Source organism: Aethalodelphis obliquidens, unplaced genomic scaffold (assembly GCF_003676395.1).
Source record: "Aethalodelphis obliquidens isolate GAN/ISIS:26980383/991018 unplaced genomic scaffold, ASM367639v1 scaffold40, whole genome shotgun sequence".
Lineage (NCBI taxonomy): Eukaryota > Metazoa > Chordata > Mammalia > Artiodactyla > Delphinidae > Aethalodelphis > Aethalodelphis obliquidens.
This window is the reverse complement of record NW_020837984.1, coordinates 8,804,046-8,822,814: the sequence shown is the minus strand read 5'-3', so window position 1 is coordinate 8,822,814 and position 18,769 is coordinate 8,804,046. Positions and strand designations below refer to the sequence as shown.

Sequence of the window (18,769 nt, the reverse complement as noted above, 5' to 3'; positions counted from 1 at the left end):
AGCCTGTGCTCTGCAACGGGAGAGGCCCGCGTACCGCAAAAAAATAAAAAAAGAGGTTTTTGTTTCTTGTTTTAGATGCAAGGAATAACATCTATTCCTGTTGGTAAGCTAATGGGAGCAGTACAGTCGATGCAGAAAAGGGAAGAATTAATTGCTGGAGTAATGTTAATCAAAAGCCACTTAATAAAGGGAAAGGGGATGAAAAGTAGGTTTCTGGTACCTGTTGATGTCATGGAGCTGTCTTTTCAGCCGTGGACTGCTTAAGGCCATATTTCTTGTTCTGTGAGGAAGAACAAACTTCCATTCGGTTAAGTAATGACTTTTTTTTTTTAAGGTTTCTATTACATGCACCTGAATGCAGTTCTAAGTGACACAACGTATTTAGAAATATGATGGTAGAACCAGGAGAAATTACCAAGAGTTGAAATGGTTACATTTGAAAGTGGGATGAGAGGCTGTGGTGGGATAAGACAGTAAACAGCTGCTTTAATTCCAAGTATTCTTTGACATTTTAACAATTTATATGTGTATTTCTTTAATTGAAATACTTTTTTTTTTTTTTTTTGTGGTATGCGGGCCTCTCACTGTTGTGGCCTCTCCCGTTGCGTAGCACAGGCTCTGGACGCGCAGGCTCAGCGGCCATGGCTCACAGGCCCAGCCGCTCTGCGGCATGTGGGATCTTCCCGGACCGGGGCACGAACCCGTGTCCCCTGCATCGGCAGGCGGACTCTCAACCACTGCGCCACCAGGGAAGCCTTGAAATACTTTTTAAACATGCCCAGAGTGCTTCTGAGAAGCAGATGTCAAGATAGTGCTAGAACAGCAAGTGATTTATGGGGAGATGTGAAAGATAAAGGGGAAGGAATCAGGCAGGAGAGCCTTTTGACTGTGATGCTGGTCTGAGCCCTGAGCGATGAGGAGAAAGGACTGGGTATAAGGAGCCTCAGGCTGCAGCATGGTGCTCAGAAAATTTCAGCCACAGGAGAGTCCCTGAGTCAAAGTTGCTCATTAGAGGAGTCCCCCGTTGGACTAGTACCACACCATGCTCAGCCATTGGCTAGTAGCCACCTAGGGAATATTTGGTCTTGGTCAGTCAACTGTGTTCCCAGCATTCGTTCCTCCTGAAGGAGCTCTGAGTGATGCATGCCCATGGCCGTCACCCCCACAAAGGTTTATATTAAGAATAAGAATGCGTATCTGTATGTTTGCATACACACAGTACTATACCTGAGTAATCTTAATGTTCAGCTAGCCAGTTTAATATCATGCCCTAATAATTACTCTTTTAGGGAAAAAAAATCATTCCTTTCCAGGAAAAATAGAAAATTTACATTGTATCTTGACTAATTCAATCCAAAGTTTGATGACCTATGATAATTCATCAATACATTAACTATTTACTCTTAAATATACAGTAATATATGGACCCAGTTTTAGAACACGGTTATGACACAAAGAAAATTTTTATCTTCTTCATAATAATGTGTCTTTGTGTCATCAATCAGCATTTCCTTCCTGTTCTTTTCATAAATGGTCCTTTCTCTTTTATTAATTGTTTTCATTTAAAAACATTTCTTTGAAGAAACTCATAATTCCCTGCCTCTGCCCTTGGCATTTGGGTCTAATAATGTTTTGGAAGCTTCAAGGTATTTTGCCACAAAGGAAGCCAGTTCAGGACTATGAATTTCCTCCATATATCCAGTTACAGTTAATAGTAAATATGTTTAAAGCTAAATGAGTTCAAAATCTGAATAATCTAATGACTCTCATTGATTTTCGTGTGTATTTTACAAAATGGAAACAAACACATGCCAGACATGTATGTACTTTATAAAGGGAGAGTAAAGTTTTACATCGATAGCTAGCTAATGAGAAGACTTTTAGTGCATTATATTTTCGTCCTTGTACTTAATTTTTATATAAAAACTTAAAATATGACTTCAAACTTAGAACTTTGTATTAGATGCACAGTTTGGAATGTGCCAATTAGAAATGTACATATATACTTAGTATATATGGTTGGGTGTGAGAACCCAGCAACTTTACATTCATGATATTTGAGAATATTGTGTTATAGATATGCCAAAATAGCTGGTAGAGAAAACACATCAAGTGCTTTTGCCAAATTGTGATTTATACCCCTTATTTTAAAAAATAAAGTTAAAAAATAAAACTATTAGGTTAGCATTTATACTACTTAAGTGACTGAAATTAAAGGCAGCTGCAACTATGCTTCTTATAAAATAGTGTTGAATGTAAAATATTCACAGTGGCTTTCCACAGTGAAGTACCTATCATTTGGTAGTCCCCTTGGTCTAGGTAGAATCCTGGGTTGAATTGTGAGATCTCAGTTAACACTATGTGCCAAACATATAAATCTCTATCTGTATCCATCCTTCTGCCATAATAGAGGAATAATCTTTACTCCTGTTTAAAGCCAAGCATCCCACCTAGACCCACAGTTCTCAAACTGTGCACTGATACACCCTGGGAATTACAGTGAATTCACAGGAGTCCTGCAGGATATTTTAAAATTTCAAGAAAAACACAAGACTTCTGCTGGATTCTACACAAACAAGTAGCTCCAGGTAGAGCAGATTTTCAACATTAAAACACACTAAATTCCTTTGGGGGAGGTCATATCTCTATGAAGCTGGTTTTTTAGAGCTTGCTGTGATAAAAAAGCAAGTAAGTACCACACAAGAATTAACATAGAACACAATGAGGGTAAGGGTTTCCAGTCTGATTCCAAGGTTTGAGAAGTTGTGTAGTGCCCAACTTCTAATAGTGCACACATCCCATTAGTAAGTAATGTGGTTATTTAGGAATTAAATATATTTTTCTTTCAATCTCTGTGTCTTATGTTTTCAAATGGCTACCAAGTTGTTGGGATATAAATACTTAAATTGTTTGAATTCTGTTATTTCTTTTGGACTAGGGGAGCCATAAAAATTTCTGAGACACAGAGGGTGCCATGAACTGAGAAAGTTTGGGAGCCTCTGGCATAGACTTGGATCCCATTCCCTCAGAACCCCACATGATTGTCCCTTCTCTTACTGGTGGAAAGTGCAAACTGCTCCATTCTTCTTGGTATCAAATCTTGGCTTATTAGCCGTGTGACTTTGGGGAAGTTACTTCACCTGTTTGTGCCAGAGTTCACTTAACTATAAAATGAATATAAAAATACCTAACTCATAGGTTTATTATAAGAATTAAGTAAGTTAACATACTTAAAATGCTTAGAAAGAGTTTTTGCCACAGATGCCTGCTTTTTAAAAATAATCCTTTCTGTCAACTGGACCTTTCCAATAAACTTTAAAAAATTTTTTTAATGTTTATTTATTTATTTGGCTGTGTTGGGTCTTAGTTGCGGCACGTGGCGTCTAGTTCCCTGACCAGGGATCAAACCTGGGCCCCCTACATTGGGAGCGCAGTCTTAACCGCCAGACCGCCAGGGAAGTCCCAAACTTGAAACTTTTTAATTAAACAAATATTTTATTGTAAAAAACACATAAAATTTACCGTCTTAACACATCTTTAACTGTACGGTTTGGTAGTGTTAAGTATATTCACATTGTTGTGAAACATGTCCAGAACTTTTTCAGTTTGCAAAACTGAAACTCTACCCTTTAAATGACAACTCCGTTTACCCCTACCCCCAGCCCCTGGCAACCATCATTCTACTCTCTGCTTCTATGAGTTTGACTATTTTAGCTACCTCATGTAAGTGGAACCATGCAGTATTTGTCCTTCTGTGACTAGCTTATTTCACTTAGCATAATGTCCTCATGGTTCATCCATGTTGTAGCATGTGACAGAATTGTCTTCCTTTTTAACGCTGAATAATATTCCACCGGATGTATTTACCACATTATGTTTATCCATTCATCTGTTGATGAGCATGTGGATTGTTTCCTTCTCTTGGCTGTTGTGAATAGTGCTGCTGTGAACATGGGTGTACAAATAGCTCTCGAAGACCCTGCTTTCATTTCTTTTGCTTATATACCCACAAATGGGATTGCTGAATTAGATGATAGTTTTATTTTTAATTTTTTGAGGAACCTCCTGTTTTGTCCTCCTGTAAAATGAACCATTTTACAGCCCCTCCAACAGTACAGAAGGGTTCCAGTTTCTCCACATCTTCACCAACACTTGTTATTTTTTATTTTATTTATTTATTTTTTGCGGTATGCGGGCCTCTCACTGTTGTGGCCTCTCCCGTTGTGGAGCGCAGGCTCCGGACGCACCGGCTCAGCGGCCATGGCTCACAGGCCCAGCCGCTCCATGGCACGTGGGATCTTCCTGGACTGGGGCACGAAGCTGTGTTCCCTGCATCAGCAGGCGGACTCTCAACCACTGCGCCACCAGAGAAGCCCTGTGTTCTTTTTTTTTTTGATAGTTGCTATTTTGTGGGTGTGAGGTGATATCTCATTGTGGTTTTGGTATGCATTTTTCTAAAGATTAGTGATGTTGAGCATCTTTTCATATGCTTGTTGGCCATTTGTATATCATCTTTGGAGAAATGTCCATTCAAGTCCTTTGCCCATTTGTTAATTGGGTTTTTTGATTTTTTTGTTGTTGTTGAGTTATAGGAGTTTAAAAAAGTATATTTTGGATATTAATCTCTTGTCAGATACATGATTTGCAAATACTTTCTCCCACTCTGTAGGTTGCCTTTTCACTCTGTTAATTGTGTCCTCTGATGCACAAAAGTTTTATGTAGTCACATTTGTCTATTTTTGCTTTTAGTGTCATATCTAAGAAATCATTTTCAAATCCAGCGTTATGAAGCTTTTCCCCTATGGTTTCTTCAAGGAGTTTTATGGTTTTGGGTCTGAGTCCAGGTCTTTAATCCATTTTGAGTTAATTTTTGTGTGTGGTGTAAGGTAAGGGTCCATCTTCACTGTTTGCATGTGGATATCCAGTTTTCCCAGCACCATTTGTTGAAGAGACTGTTCTTTCCCTATTGAGTGATCTTGGCTCTTGTTGAAGATCATTTGAAGATCATATTTGTGAGGGTATATTTCTGGGCTCTCTATTCTGTTCCATTGGCTTGTAGATCTGTCTTTTGATAGTACCGCACTATTTTGATTATTGTGGCTTTATAATATGTCTTGAAATCAGGAAGTGTGAGAACTTTCTTCTTTTTCAAAATTGTTTTGGCTATTTGGAATTCCTTGAGATTTCTGGTCAACTTAAATAGGCTCTACTCAATCAAATAAACACAATTAGTATTCATCTCAGGTACCACCATATCTTATCCCTTTCCTTCAGAATCAAATTTCTCAAAAGAATTTCTGTTTGGGGTCTCCATTTCTCTGTTGCTCACTCAGCATTTAACCAACTTCAGCTATACTTTTCTCCTGATTACACTGAAAACCTTTTACACTGAGATTACAAAAAACCCTCTGTATTACTAAATCCAATAGACTTTTTTTTTTAAAGCATCATCTAAAATACACAGGAGGATTCAACAGTACCGACCACTCCAGTGTTCTTAAAATACTTTTTTCTGTTAGTTCTCGATGACACTTTGCTCTTCTAATATTCTTCCTACCTCTCCAGCATTCTTCTCTGTGTCCTTTTCAGGCCTATGCTTCTTTCCCCTGTCCTTGAATGTTAGGGTTCCTCAAGGCCTAATTCTAAGCCCTCTCCTCTTTACTCTGAACTCCTGGGTTATCAAATATATATTCATAGCTTCAGTGCCCCCCACCTGATGGATGAATTACTCAAGGGACTAAATTATAGATAAGAAGGCTGATTGGTGAACCGAGAATTAGAACAAAAGCAAGGAGATGTTCTTACAGGATATTTCTATCAGGCTATGGTTAGGGCTCTGACTTGCCCTTGGGCTTTTTCTTTCTTGACAACTGGCATTAGTTATCAGAGTCATATCCCTGAACAGAGTTACAGACATTTGGTACAGGCTTCCTCCAGGCTCTGATCTGAACTGTGCACTGCTCACCACTCCATTTAAAATATTTGACCTGGTCCTCATTTGTTACCTTTTCTTTATGAGAAAAGTGTTGATTAGATTTTGAGAAGCTTCCAAATCATCTGCTTGTTGGAACATGGAAAACACCTTTGCCTCCACAGCAACTCATTTACAGGTGATTTGTTCAGGTGAGCCTCAATGGAACTGGCTGACATATACAGTTGCAACAACCACAGTGTCTCCAGACATTGCCAGATGTCCCCTGCTGGCCAAAATCATCCCCACACTTGAGAACCACTGGTTTAGAGGGAAGCTGGTTTAGGTTGAAGAAGGAGCTGGAGAGAAGAAAACCAGATGGGCTACTGCATGGAAATCAACTGAGTGAGAGTTAAAGGATATTAGTTTCTAGGCGGGCCGGTTGTGGGGGGACATAGGATTTGTCCTATGTCTTGGTCTCTACTTCTCCACTAATTATGAGACCTTTGGTTAGTTACTTTACCCTTCTGATTGTGAATTAGTATGAGGATTAACCTTGTTACTATTATTTTTTAACTTACGTACTTACTATGTACCAGAGTTGTACTGGCATTTCATATGAATTATAGAGATGGTGTGTATTAAAGTCCTCTGTAAATTATAAGATTTTGTACAAAAGTAATGTGCTGTCCTGTTCACTTCTTACCACTGTTTTTATCCTTTAGATCCTTAAAACTACTGGCAAATACAAGATTTACCTTTGTACCATGTTCTTTCGTGCATTTCATAAAATATTGTATTTTCTAAGAACAATCACTTATTTTATGTAATTATTATATATATACACATATATATAAAAGAGCTGGATTTAAAATTACATTAGGAATTAAACTGTAGCATCACTCATTTTATAATGAGAATAAGTGAGAAAATGAGATTTTGTAATTTGAAATAGATTTAGCAGGCAAATTTCCAGGAATGTATCTGTTCCATATGTTGAATAACATCACAGAAATCTTTGGGAAACCCCATTGTTAGCACTTCTCTATCTAGAAAAAAATACCTGTTTATTTCTTGTTCTTTTGTTTCTTTTCCTTAGTCAATTCCCTATAGTGAGTCAATTAAATGGTTTTTTCTTATTCTTGTCTTAACTACATTCACTTTTGTCTCTCTACTTTAATGGATTAGTCAGGCATGATTTCCCTCTATACCCAGTAATGTTTGCTGAGGGCTTCCCTGGTGGCACAGTGGTTGAGAGTCCACCTGCTGATGCAGGGGACACGGGTTCGTGCCCCGGTCCGGGAAGATCCCATATGCAGCGGAGCAGCTGGGCCCGTAAGCCATGGCCGCTGGGCCTGCGTGTCCAGAGCCTATGCTCCGCAACGGGAGAGGCCACAACAGTGAGAGGCCCGCGTACCGCGAAAAAAAAAAATGTTTGCTGAATGAAGGAATAAATTACAGAAAACATGTTATCTCTCTTCCAGCAGGTTATCTGTTAAAATGATCAGTGACCCTACCTTTCATTATAGATTTCCTCAATGTAAAATTGTTTGTCTGTCTATAGTTATGAGTTTCTCCAGAATTTATCCCATGGATTGGATTGTGGGGCAGGGTTGAGGGAGGTATTGGGTCTCATCCTGATGCAAATTCACTGGGCCTCCAGAGGAATGGTTTATAATATTGATACTTTAAATATTTGCTTCAACCCTAGAATTCACTCCAGGGGTCATAATACTTTGTTGCCTCTCTGGATTGTAGTGTTTAGCACCTGCTGTCTCCCATGTCTCCTGATGATTTCATGGGATCAGTCTTGGCTGCCTGATGGATTGAACGTATCACCCAATGTTGATTTCTAGTACTGATCCTGCATGCCTTTACTTTTCACTTCTCCCCAGATGTCATAATAATCACATGATCTGGGGGGGAGTTTCCTTAGCCAGTGAGAATACTGAGTTCAATTAAATTGCTGCGATCACCATTATAAAATAGCTCATTCACAGTTATTTACTGCACCAGTTCTTCAATACATGAGACCATGATGTATCGGTCAATACATGATGTATGGTATAATATTTCTCTTCTTTATGGCTACTAAACTGCCTCTTCTAGGAAGCAGTCATCTGTCTTAACCAATATCTCCACTTCTCTGAGATGAGATTTTCGGCCGTATTCTACGCATATTCTACCAATACATGCCTGCATCATTCACCATTGTATCCCCGTCTGTGTACTTGGCATATATAGGAGGCACTCGCATATTTTTGATCTACTGAGTGAATGAAACTCGGATTCTTGTGGTTGCTTAAGTTTTGTTTTGCTTAATGATGTCATCTGGTAAAATTTTCTCTTTCTTTTCCCAGTTCCATTTCACTTCTAATCAAGTACTCAACATAAGGTTAAGAGAAACCAATTTGAAGAACCATCTGAATATCATGGGAATCATTTCTTAGTTTCTTAAAGAGAAAGCACACCTCTCTGGTATGAGCTTATTGAAGAAAATGAGAAGGAAAAAATTATAAAAGCAATAGGAAGAAACATGGTCAGAGCAGAACTAGCAAGGAAGATACTTCCTGTCTGACAGGGTATCGGAGAAAAGGAAAAGTTTCAGTTCCTATTTTGCCTTAGTCATCTTCTGCACAAGGAACGACATTAAAATTGGAACAATGTTGGGAAATCCCATGGGCCCTCTCATTTATTCATCCTGTGGATCTCTTCTCAAACTCAAATGTGCTCTGGAGGTGTCTCCCTTTGCTTCTTTGTCTGCTCTTTCTCATTTTCTGAGCTGTTGAATTCTCCAGTTCCTTGTAGTGGAGTAGGACAGTATCTTGGTGCCCTTTTTCCTTCTTGTCCTGCCAAATCTTACATAGGCTTTTCCATTTTGGAGAGCTTAAGAACTAACCTTTTGGGGAAACAGGTGGAGATACTTTACTGTCTGGGCTAGAATATTCTTTTCCTGAGATTCAGACTACTTTTTTTCCCCTAATTCTGGTTATCTCCATTACTATATTCAGGAATATCTTTGGCACCAGTGTACTTGGAAACCTTATGCTTCCCCACAGGTTGTTTTATAAAAATGCATTAATTAATTTATTAATTTGTTTATACCTTCTTATTCCAAAATCTGGTGTTAGGGATACTGCTAGGACACAAGACATTTGGAAATCTGAAATGATGGACATACCTTGATCCTAATGAGTACCCAAACTAGGTGTCAGTAGAGGACTAACCTGATCTTTTAACACCTCTAAAGATTGGAATGTCCCAGAGCTCAGACCTTGGACCTCTTTCTCTCTTTCCACTTTTTTCTTCTTAAGCAACAGAAATTTATTTTCTCACAGTTGTAGAAGCTAGACGTCTAAGACTAAGGTGCTGTGAGGGTTGGTTTCTGATGAGGCCTCTCTGCCTTACTTGTAAACAGCCATCTTCTTACTTCGTTGTCATATGGCCTTTTCTCTGTGTGTGCACATGCAAAGAGAGCCCTCTGGTGTCTCTTGCTCTTATAAGGACACCAGTCAAATTAGATTAGGGCCCCACCCTTATGATCTCTCCACTCACTTTTTAAGGAGAGCTTATTCAGTTCCATGACTTTAAACACTACCTTTACATTGTTGATGACTCCCAAATATAATCTCCAGCCACCACTTCACCCAGAACTTCAGACTACTTGATGTCTCTACTTATATGTCCATAGACACCTTAAACTTAACATGTCCACACCAAACCCTCGATTCCCCCAAGCTAAATTTACTTCTCCTCAAGTGTTTCCTATCTCAGTAAACGTAGTTGCTCAGCCCAAAAACCTTTGAGTTTTTCTCTTGTATGCCACACCCAATTCTTCAGCAAGTCCCCTTTAAAATATATCTCAAATCTATCGACATACTGTTTCCTCTAGCATTGCCATTCTAGTTCAAGCCATCATCTTCTCTCACCTGGACCACTGCAATAGCTTCCTAATGGTCTCCTTGCTTTTACTCTTGCCCTGATCCCTCTTTATTTATTTATATATATGTATATATATTTTTAATTAATTTATTTATTTATTTATTTTTGGCTCTGTTGGGTCTTCGTTTCTGTGCAAGGGCTTTCTCCAGTTGCGGCGAGCGGGGGCCACTCACTATCACGGCCTCTTGTTGCGGAGCACAGGCTCCAGACGCACAGGCTCAGTAGTTGTGGCTCATGGGCCCAGCCGCTCCGCAGCATGTGGGATCCTCCCAGACCAGGGCTCGAACCCGTGTCCCCTGCATCGGCAGGCAGACTCTCAACCACTGCGCCACCAGGGAAGCCCTGCCCTGATCCCTCTTTAAAACATAAATTATAATTCTCTGCTTTTTAAAACCCTATGGCTTCTCATCAGAAACGTCCAGTGTAACCTGGCCCCTGACTACCTTGCTAATTTCATCCTCTGAATATCCCTCTCACTCACTCCCCACAAGCCACACTGGCCTACCTTTCCTCAGTTGTCCCAGGCACATTCTAACCTCAGAGTTTTTACATTTGCTGTTCTCTGCCTCAAACTCGCTTTCTCCAAATAATCATATCACCTGTTCTTTCACTTCATTTGGATCTGTACTCAAATGTCATCTCCTCAGGGAGGCGTTTTTACTTCTCTTTATTGGTCATTTACTTAAAACAGCATCCTCCTAAAGCCTCCATCCGTATTGTGCTTTATTTTTCTCTGTAGTTCTTATTGCTTTCTGACATTATTTTAAAACTATTTTTTGTTCTCTGTGTCCACACTCAAATGCAAGCTTCCTGAAGGGAGGTAGGGCAAGGACATTGTCTGTTTTGTTCAGTGCTGTATCTTCAGTGCCTAGAACAGGGCCTGGGTCATACAAAATACTAAATATTCATTTGTGGAATGAATGAGTGAATGCATTAGTGGCTGCACCCATCCTTTGAGAAAGATTCTGAAGGAATGCCCAAGCTCAGTGGGCAGGATCCACAGTCCCCAAATCACTGCCCCTATCTCCATGTGTATATCATTTATCTACTGATGTATGTATGCTTTCCTGCTATGCCTTGACACTTCCCCTTCAAATCCTTTCCAGCTTAAGTTCCCTCTTTTACGTACTATCACAGTTGCACTTTCCATCTCCATCCGACAAAAGTGGTCTTTTAGAATTAATTTTATAACATAACAAGTGCTCATACATAGAAAAAGCAATTTCTATTAGGAGATGAGGGTTAGTTCATGATGATTGTGGTGAGAGCACAAAATAAGGAACAACAAATTTGGGACTTGGACAAATTAAATTCCAAAGTTCTGAAGGAACTTGCACATATCTTGGAGACAGTATCCTTGTTAAATCAGAGCAAATAGGAAAAGTGATAAAAAATTGTAGTGGTTATAACTCACCTGGAGTCTAGTGTTCCATATCTAACATCGAGCCCAGTCTGGGCACAAGATTTTAAAAAAGACAGAGGAATGTGTTCAGAGATGGTAAATGGTATAGTGAAAACATGTGAGTAATGTTTGAATAATAATAACAATAATTATAATTACAGACATTTACTGTGTGCCAGACATTACTCTAGATACTGTTTGTAAATAGTAGTTTAATCCTCATCCTATGAAGTAGATATTATTATATCTCGTCTCAGAGGAGGAAATGAAGTTACAGAAGTTAAGTAACTCCCTCAAGGTCACACAGCTAGTAAGAGGTAGAGCCAGTGCTGATTTCATTTTGATTTGAGTCCATGTTCTTAACCACTATGTTATTATCTTTTAATATTTAAAAAGAGCACTATTGAAGAGAAACTGGGGCTACTGTAGAAGTTCTTAGAAGGTGGTGTTAGCCTTCACCTCAAGCTCAAGCATCGCCACCTCTTCTTAGTCCCCCCAGTCTACCCAGTATGTATTCTTATGATAGGACCAGTAACGCTTTATTACACTTACTTGCTTATATCCCTACCTCTCTCTACTAACCTATATTTAACCTATTTTAAGGGTTATATTTGATTCACTTTTGAGCCACTAAATTTAGTTTAGTGTTTGGCATATAATCAACATTCAGTTTCTGTTGAATGAAAAAAAATGAAGGAATGATCTTTAAATTGATTAGGACTTTCCAGTGGTAGAACAGCTTTCCTGTAAGGTAATAAGCTTCTGGTCACTGGCAGTTTTCAAGCATGGGCTGGATGCTTGAAGGATGCTTGTAGGGATGCTGCAGAGGAACTTCCATGTCATGTGGGAGTGGAAGATTAGACCAGGTTTCCTTCTAACTATGAATTATTTGATCCTGTGATCCTATTATGATTCTTTCTCTAAACATTTAGTTAGCACCTCCTGTGTGCCTGGCATTGTTTTAGGCCCTGAAGATACAAAGATAAAAGTGGCCTAGCTAGTATCCATAAGGAGCTAGTAATCAGTGGATAATGAAGAAAAGAGATGCTTAAGAGTATAGGTATAAAGTTTTAGTAGATAAAAATAAATAGAAAAGGGCAGGTATTTGAGGTGCTTTGAATAAATGAGGAAGGGAGAAAACTATTATAAAGGGGAGAACTAGATATGAAAGATGACCCTAAGATTCCCTGTCTGAGAAGGGAGAATGTAGGGAGTAAAGACCACATTATATTATTATATAATATATTGTTATATAATATAATATGTTATATTGTTATGGGGGAATTCCCTAAAAGGGAACTATCAGTGTTTGTCATCAAGGTATATGGCAGGGCTGGATGTAATTCATAATTCAGTAGAGATTAATTAATTTGTGAAGTATTTTGAAATTCTTGGAACAAATGTGCCTTCTCTTATTAGTCTCACAGACCAATAAAGTTGATTAAATTCTCCTTTCCCCTGCCCTCCGCCCCACTTTGGGGGCATTAACATGAAATGGGCAATTCATTAAGTCATGTGGGACCCTTCAGTTTCTTTTCTGATTCATGTGCCTGGAATCTGTTAGACCGTAGGGGGGTAATGGTCTTTTTTTTTATGAACCTGGTCCCTGATGCTGCTCATCTCTCACACATGTCACAGTATGTCTTGTCACAGAATCATCCTCTCTAGCTGGGACATGATGCTTAGGTAGGTGGGGAAGTCCCCTGTTTTGTTTAAAATCATAGTTGTCTTTAGGTTTGGCTGGCATGTTCATGATTAGTTTACTGACAATTGGTTTTTTTCTTTCTATACCATATGCTATTCCATGATTCATCTGCTTTGAGTCTGCTGCCGTGAAGGTGAAACAATTTCTTCCAATGTTGATATTTCATAATCTCATAGATAACAAGCATACACATATGCATAGTCCTTTCAGAAGTTTTAAACATTTGGAGATGAATGAATTATGCTGCCACAAATGGAAAGGAGCAGTATAAAACCATAATGGTGATATCCAGACATCTTTTGTTGGGTGGTTGGGTGAACGCTAATATTAATAAAGCCTGCCTACTTTACTGTATATCTCCTTGAGAAGCTATTTCTGGTATGTGGTATTTATTTATGAATTTTTTACCATTTTACTTTAATTGCCTTGATTTACATGTATTTTAATATTTTAGACAAGATCTTTATTTGTAGAAGTGCGGTTTAAATTCCAAATAAATTGTAGGGCTTCCCTGGTGGCGCAGTGGTTGGGAGTCCACCTGCCAGTGCAGGGGACGTGGGTTCATGCCTCGGTCCGGGAGGATCCCACGTGCCGCGGAGCGGCTGGGCCCATGAGCCATGGCCGCTGGGCCTGTGCGTCCGGAGCCTGTGCTCCTCAACGGGAGAGGCCACAGCTGTGAGGGGCCCACGTACCGCAAAAAAAAAAAAATGGTAATACTTGCTGTTAATATTGTAATGATGGCATCTTTTCTCTATTTAATGTGTAGCATTGATTATTCAAAGCTTAAGAAATCTTTTAATTTCTGATATAAATAGTAATCTTTGAAAACATTTCAGTTGAAGACACATCACATTTCTGAATGCAGTGCAAAGTAATTTTTTCCACACGGTTATTTTATAAGTATTTAGAAGATTACACTTCTAATAAACATGGACTAAATTCAGTTTCTGCATATAGCACTAATCAGTGCCCTTATTGTGTTGCATCATTTAACCACCTGTATCTTTTTACTCAGAATGTCAGTGATTGTTTTTTGAAGAAGAAAAGCTCTTTATAATTCCATGGTGTAGATGCACATGTAAATATCTGTATAAGTTGTGCATTTGGAGAGAGATTTTTAAAAGATTCTAATTCTCAGTATATCTCCCTCCCCCTCTCCCCCTTTCCCTGGTTTTAGCTTCTCTTTGGTTCAGGTGTGCTGGTGTCCTTAAGCCTTTCCGGGCCGCAGCTGGAGAAAGTGGTGATTGACAGAAGCCTGGTGGGGAAGCTCATCTCAGACACCATCAGTGATGGTAATTACCCCCGTGTGCAAATCAATTGCCTGCATTAACAGTGGGGCAGGAGAAATAGTGTGTCAACAGGTAGACTAATTATTACCACTGGGGACTTGAAAACACAAGTAATTGCTTGTAATAGCATAGTTACAACCCCTGGGACCCATACAAGTTGTGACTAATATTTAATATCAAAGTTTTTGTCAAGTGTTAGGCTCATATCCTTGAGTATTTTTCACTCTTTGCTTAAAAAAATGTGAATGTATTTTCAAAAGAGGTGTTTATTTTTTTGGTGTGTTGACATTTCAGATATTTTTCATTTTCACATGAATTTTGAATAATAAATAACCCAAATTTGTCAACACAGCCACCAGTAAAAAAAACAAAAGCAAAAACAAAACCTGTGTTTTGGCTGTTAGGAAGATTCTCTGTTACCAAAGTCTGTGAATACTAACTTTTGAGAGAGTTGGGCAGTATTTATAAATATCAAAAGTCAGTGCCAAATATACTAGATAAATCTGAATCCCATTAAGTGATACCGCAATCAGTACATAATTGCTACGAAGCACATAAAAAAAGACTTTAAGCCAGTAATCGAAAAAGTAGGGTACTGACATTTATTAATTCCTAAAAGGCTCTGTGCTGTGCTAACCTACGTATATCATTTAATTTAAAATCTATTCCTTATAAGGTATAGTTATTTCCATTTTATGGGTAAGGAAATTGAAGCTGAAATACTAAGGAACATGACCACTAATGAGATACTAAGGACTAGCCCAAAAATGACTAGGTTGAGATTTGAACCCAGGTTCTGGCTGCAAAGCCCATTTTCTTTGCACTACGGTGTGCTGACTCCTGAAGTTTTAAGATTATGTTCTTTAATTCAAGGTAAAAAAAAATGGTCTAAGAAACAGATTGCATTATCATTAGAGATTGAAAATTGTCAGTATCTTTAATTGAATAATCAAAGGAAAGTGTGATCTAATGGAAAGGACAGAGGTTAGATTACAGAAACCTTCCTTCTGTTGTGTGTGCTCACTAGCTATCTCTGAATAAATATCTCTGAATAAATCCTGCAGAGAAAAGCACTCTGCAGGTTGGCTATCATTAGCCATATTCCTGATAATGAAAGCTGGTGTTAAGGTTATAAGTGTGCCATTTCCTTTTCCTTATAGGATCATGGTGCTAAGCAAGCTTCCCTATGGAAGAGGTTCCATTTTCATATGTCTAATAATTGACCCCTTCATTGACACTGCAAAGAAAATAGTGGCTGTGATGATTTTGTCATATTGATTCTCCTCCATAAGAATTAAAAGGAGACTTCCAACACTATTCATGTCACTGAGATATCTTTTTTCACTTGTTTCTTTTATTTATACCACAAATGATACACTCTCATGAGACCATGATAACAATGTGATTTCTTGGCAGTTCTCCAGATTCTCCTGTAATTGTGTAGATATACTGTTGGTTACTGCTTGCACAGTCAGGGTATGGAAGTAAAGAAAAATATATAAAACATTCAATAATTTCTTTATGCTGGGAACAATATAAAACATTTCTCAAATTCCTACTATATGTTTTTATCAACAATTTTTATAACATTAACGGCCCTTTATGTAACCTATGAATATTAATTATCTACCTGTGTGCTCTAAAAATAAAGCTGTAGAAATATTTTTGCTACTCTTCATTATCAAATATTATTTTATATAATGTGTGTATTGGATATAATATGCTTTATTTCATTCAACTAGTATACCCTCAGAAAGAAGATTCATTGATGAAAAATTTTTTTAAAAATTGGTGGAGAACACGGATCTGTATCCCCTAATAGATCCAGTTTATTCTCAGATGGTTTATATCATATAAACACAGGATTAAAGGCTAAGCACAAATAAAAGTGAACGTTTTTATCTTTACATTCAGATGTGTCTTTATTTTATGCTTTTCTTAGCCCTATTCCAAATACATCTTATTTGGAGGTTGTCCCCAAACATCAGTGTATATTGAAATGGTCTTAGGAAAAAAGAAAAAGTATCAAATCCATGCATGATTAGATTGATGATTGTTGTTTATTCCCAGTATCTTTATTATCTTTGTAAAATGTCATAATGGTATTTAGGAGACTTTAGTTATTTCAATTAATATTCATTTATCTTCTGAAAATAGTTTTTTGTAACATTTCAGTGGAAGAAACTGTTAATTCTTTATTATTTTATTCCAACTTAGTATTTGCTAGTATTATCAAATCTTTTTTTTTTTTTAAGCTCTTCTCACAGACAGCTTTATCATCTTATCATTTTTGGCACAAAACAAACTATGTTTTATTCAGTTTACCAAGAAGATGGGTTCTCCTGATATAAACAAAAGACTGGAAAAACTCTCAGCCTTGGATTATAAGGTAGAGATTTCATTTTATATAGTCATATTGTTAATTATTAAGGTATGCTAGAGTATCACATGAGTTGATGTTATGCTTGTTTTTATTGAATGATTCTGGATTTCAGAAAAACCAGAGTTATTATAAGATTAAGCTTGATCAACTAGAAACAGTGGCCATCCAGAGTTTTCTTTTTCACTCTCATTATGGGGGTCTAACAGTGGCATGCTTGGAGTAATTTATATAGTACTTACGGAAGTCAGAGACAGATAATAGAGGCAAGTTATACATTCGAAAATGGTTTTCTTGCTAGTGGTAGTATATACACCATTCTCATTTTCCCCTAAGACCCGGTATCATCCTTCTAGGCAAGGGTAGCTGCTCTGGCTTCCATTTCACAAGAAAAGAAAGAAAGAAGAAGGCACTTTCAAAGGTTAATAGAAATGTGTAATAAACGAAGAGTGGGAAGACTCCCCCGCCCCCCACACCCAACTCTAACTGTGGAGAAAAATGCAAAAAGAAATCTCCTTCCTGTGTTAGTATCTCTCCCTTCAGTAACTCCAGGTAATTTGTTTCCTTGTATCAGGGACCTTACATCTGTTAAGGCAGGATTTTTATTTTAAATGATGTATTTAATTTAAGTTTTGCCACATTACATTTTAACTGCTTGGAAGGCATACTCTCTGGTAGGATGAGTATCTAATACATTTTCCAGGCTGTTTCAGTTCAAGGCCTCTTTTCAGCAAGGACTTGTGTTTGCAAGATTGATCCAGCCTCTGTGACGTGGATTTGAGACAGTTCACTGGGAACGGGGCTGATATACAGCTTCCTTAAACAAGATGCACACTTACACCATACCTAGAGTGTCTGTAACAAGGGCAAAGATTCTTAAAAGTCAACTTTGTGTGTGTGTTTGAAAAGTAGTATTGAACCTAACCTTTTGCCCTTTTGCATTATTTCTTATTGTGACTGAGGTGGTGGTGGTATGGGAGGATTTAATTTTATTTAGTGGAAAAATCTACTCTTATAAAAAAGATTTTTAACATGGGATAAAATACATTAAATAAGTGTTTCACTGTGGTAATAAACTAAAATTTGGTTTTGTCTGCCAACTTTGTGGAGCTTCTATAACACTTTGTATAATATTGATTCTTTTAAACTGAAAATCAGTGGTATTCATATATTTTGTTTAGTAAAAAAAATTGGTTTAGCATTCTTAATGGGGTATTATTTTCCAGAATGGCTAACTGTAGATTTACTTAAAATGTTGTTTATTTACTAATACTGGTCTTTAAAATGCACCAGTATGCATTAGCTCAAGTAACTGTTTTTAATGCATTTATATAAAATTTTGTATGACTAGTTTCTCTATCTTAGGTGTGGTGGATAATTTGGCAAAGTCTTCTCAGCTGAATGATATTAGCTCCCCGTTAATGAGAGCAGAGAGAAACTGTCAGGATGTCATCTTTTCTGATGAAAAGATGTGAAAAATAGACCGAGTATATGGGCCCTATACCTTGAATAAGGGAGTTACTTATTTGTTTATTCATTCTGCCTTTAGCTTTGAGAAATTAAGCACTCCATGAGCACTCCATGTCATTTCTTTACATTAGAGAAGTAGCCTGCTTCCCTTTGGAAAACCCATGGATTTCATTTTCTGGTTCAGTATTTTAAATATAGGTATTTAAATACTTAGTAAAAACTGCCATTTGTCCATTGGAAGGATGTTTTAAGAAACTTACTCATTTCACTTGCCTTCCTGACCATTGTGATAGAACACTGATGCCATTAATACTCATAGCAAACATGAAATTTCAGATAACATATATGATTTGCATTATGTGAGGACTGAAAGTGCCAGTTCTCATCTAGAAATTCTTAAGTAACATGTTTACATGGCAGGTAGGACATCAAAATAATGTAGCTATATTTTTAAGGACTTAGCAATTCCATTGTGGTATTTCTCTTAAGAAGATAGCTAGTTACAATAGTGATATTGAGAGCTTAAATATAAGAATTTGCACTTCAAAGCATAAAGTACATCTGTGTTGTCTGTCATTGCCCATTTGGATTTTAGAACAAGGAAATAGTGTAGAGTACTATAATTCTGGTTTTCTTTACAGCTGTACCATAATTTAATCCTTTTAGATTG

At 37.7% G+C, this 18,769-nt stretch overlaps 1 protein-coding gene across 1 annotated transcript in view; it reads left to right on the top strand.

Annotated features, from left to right (window-relative positions):
• The window catches only part of WDPCP (WD repeat containing planar cell polarity effector), a 276,699-nt gene that overhangs the window by 119,848 nt on the left and 138,082 nt on the right, over window positions 1–18,769 (top strand). Inside the window, exons 8-9 of the mRNA XM_027131634.1 lie at window positions 14,138–14,252; window positions 16,505–16,638. Of these exons, the coding sequence (XP_026987435.1) occupies window positions 14,138–14,252; window positions 16,505–16,638 (249 nt within the window). The remainder of the gene's footprint in view (window positions 1–14,137; window positions 14,253–16,504; window positions 16,639–18,769) is intronic.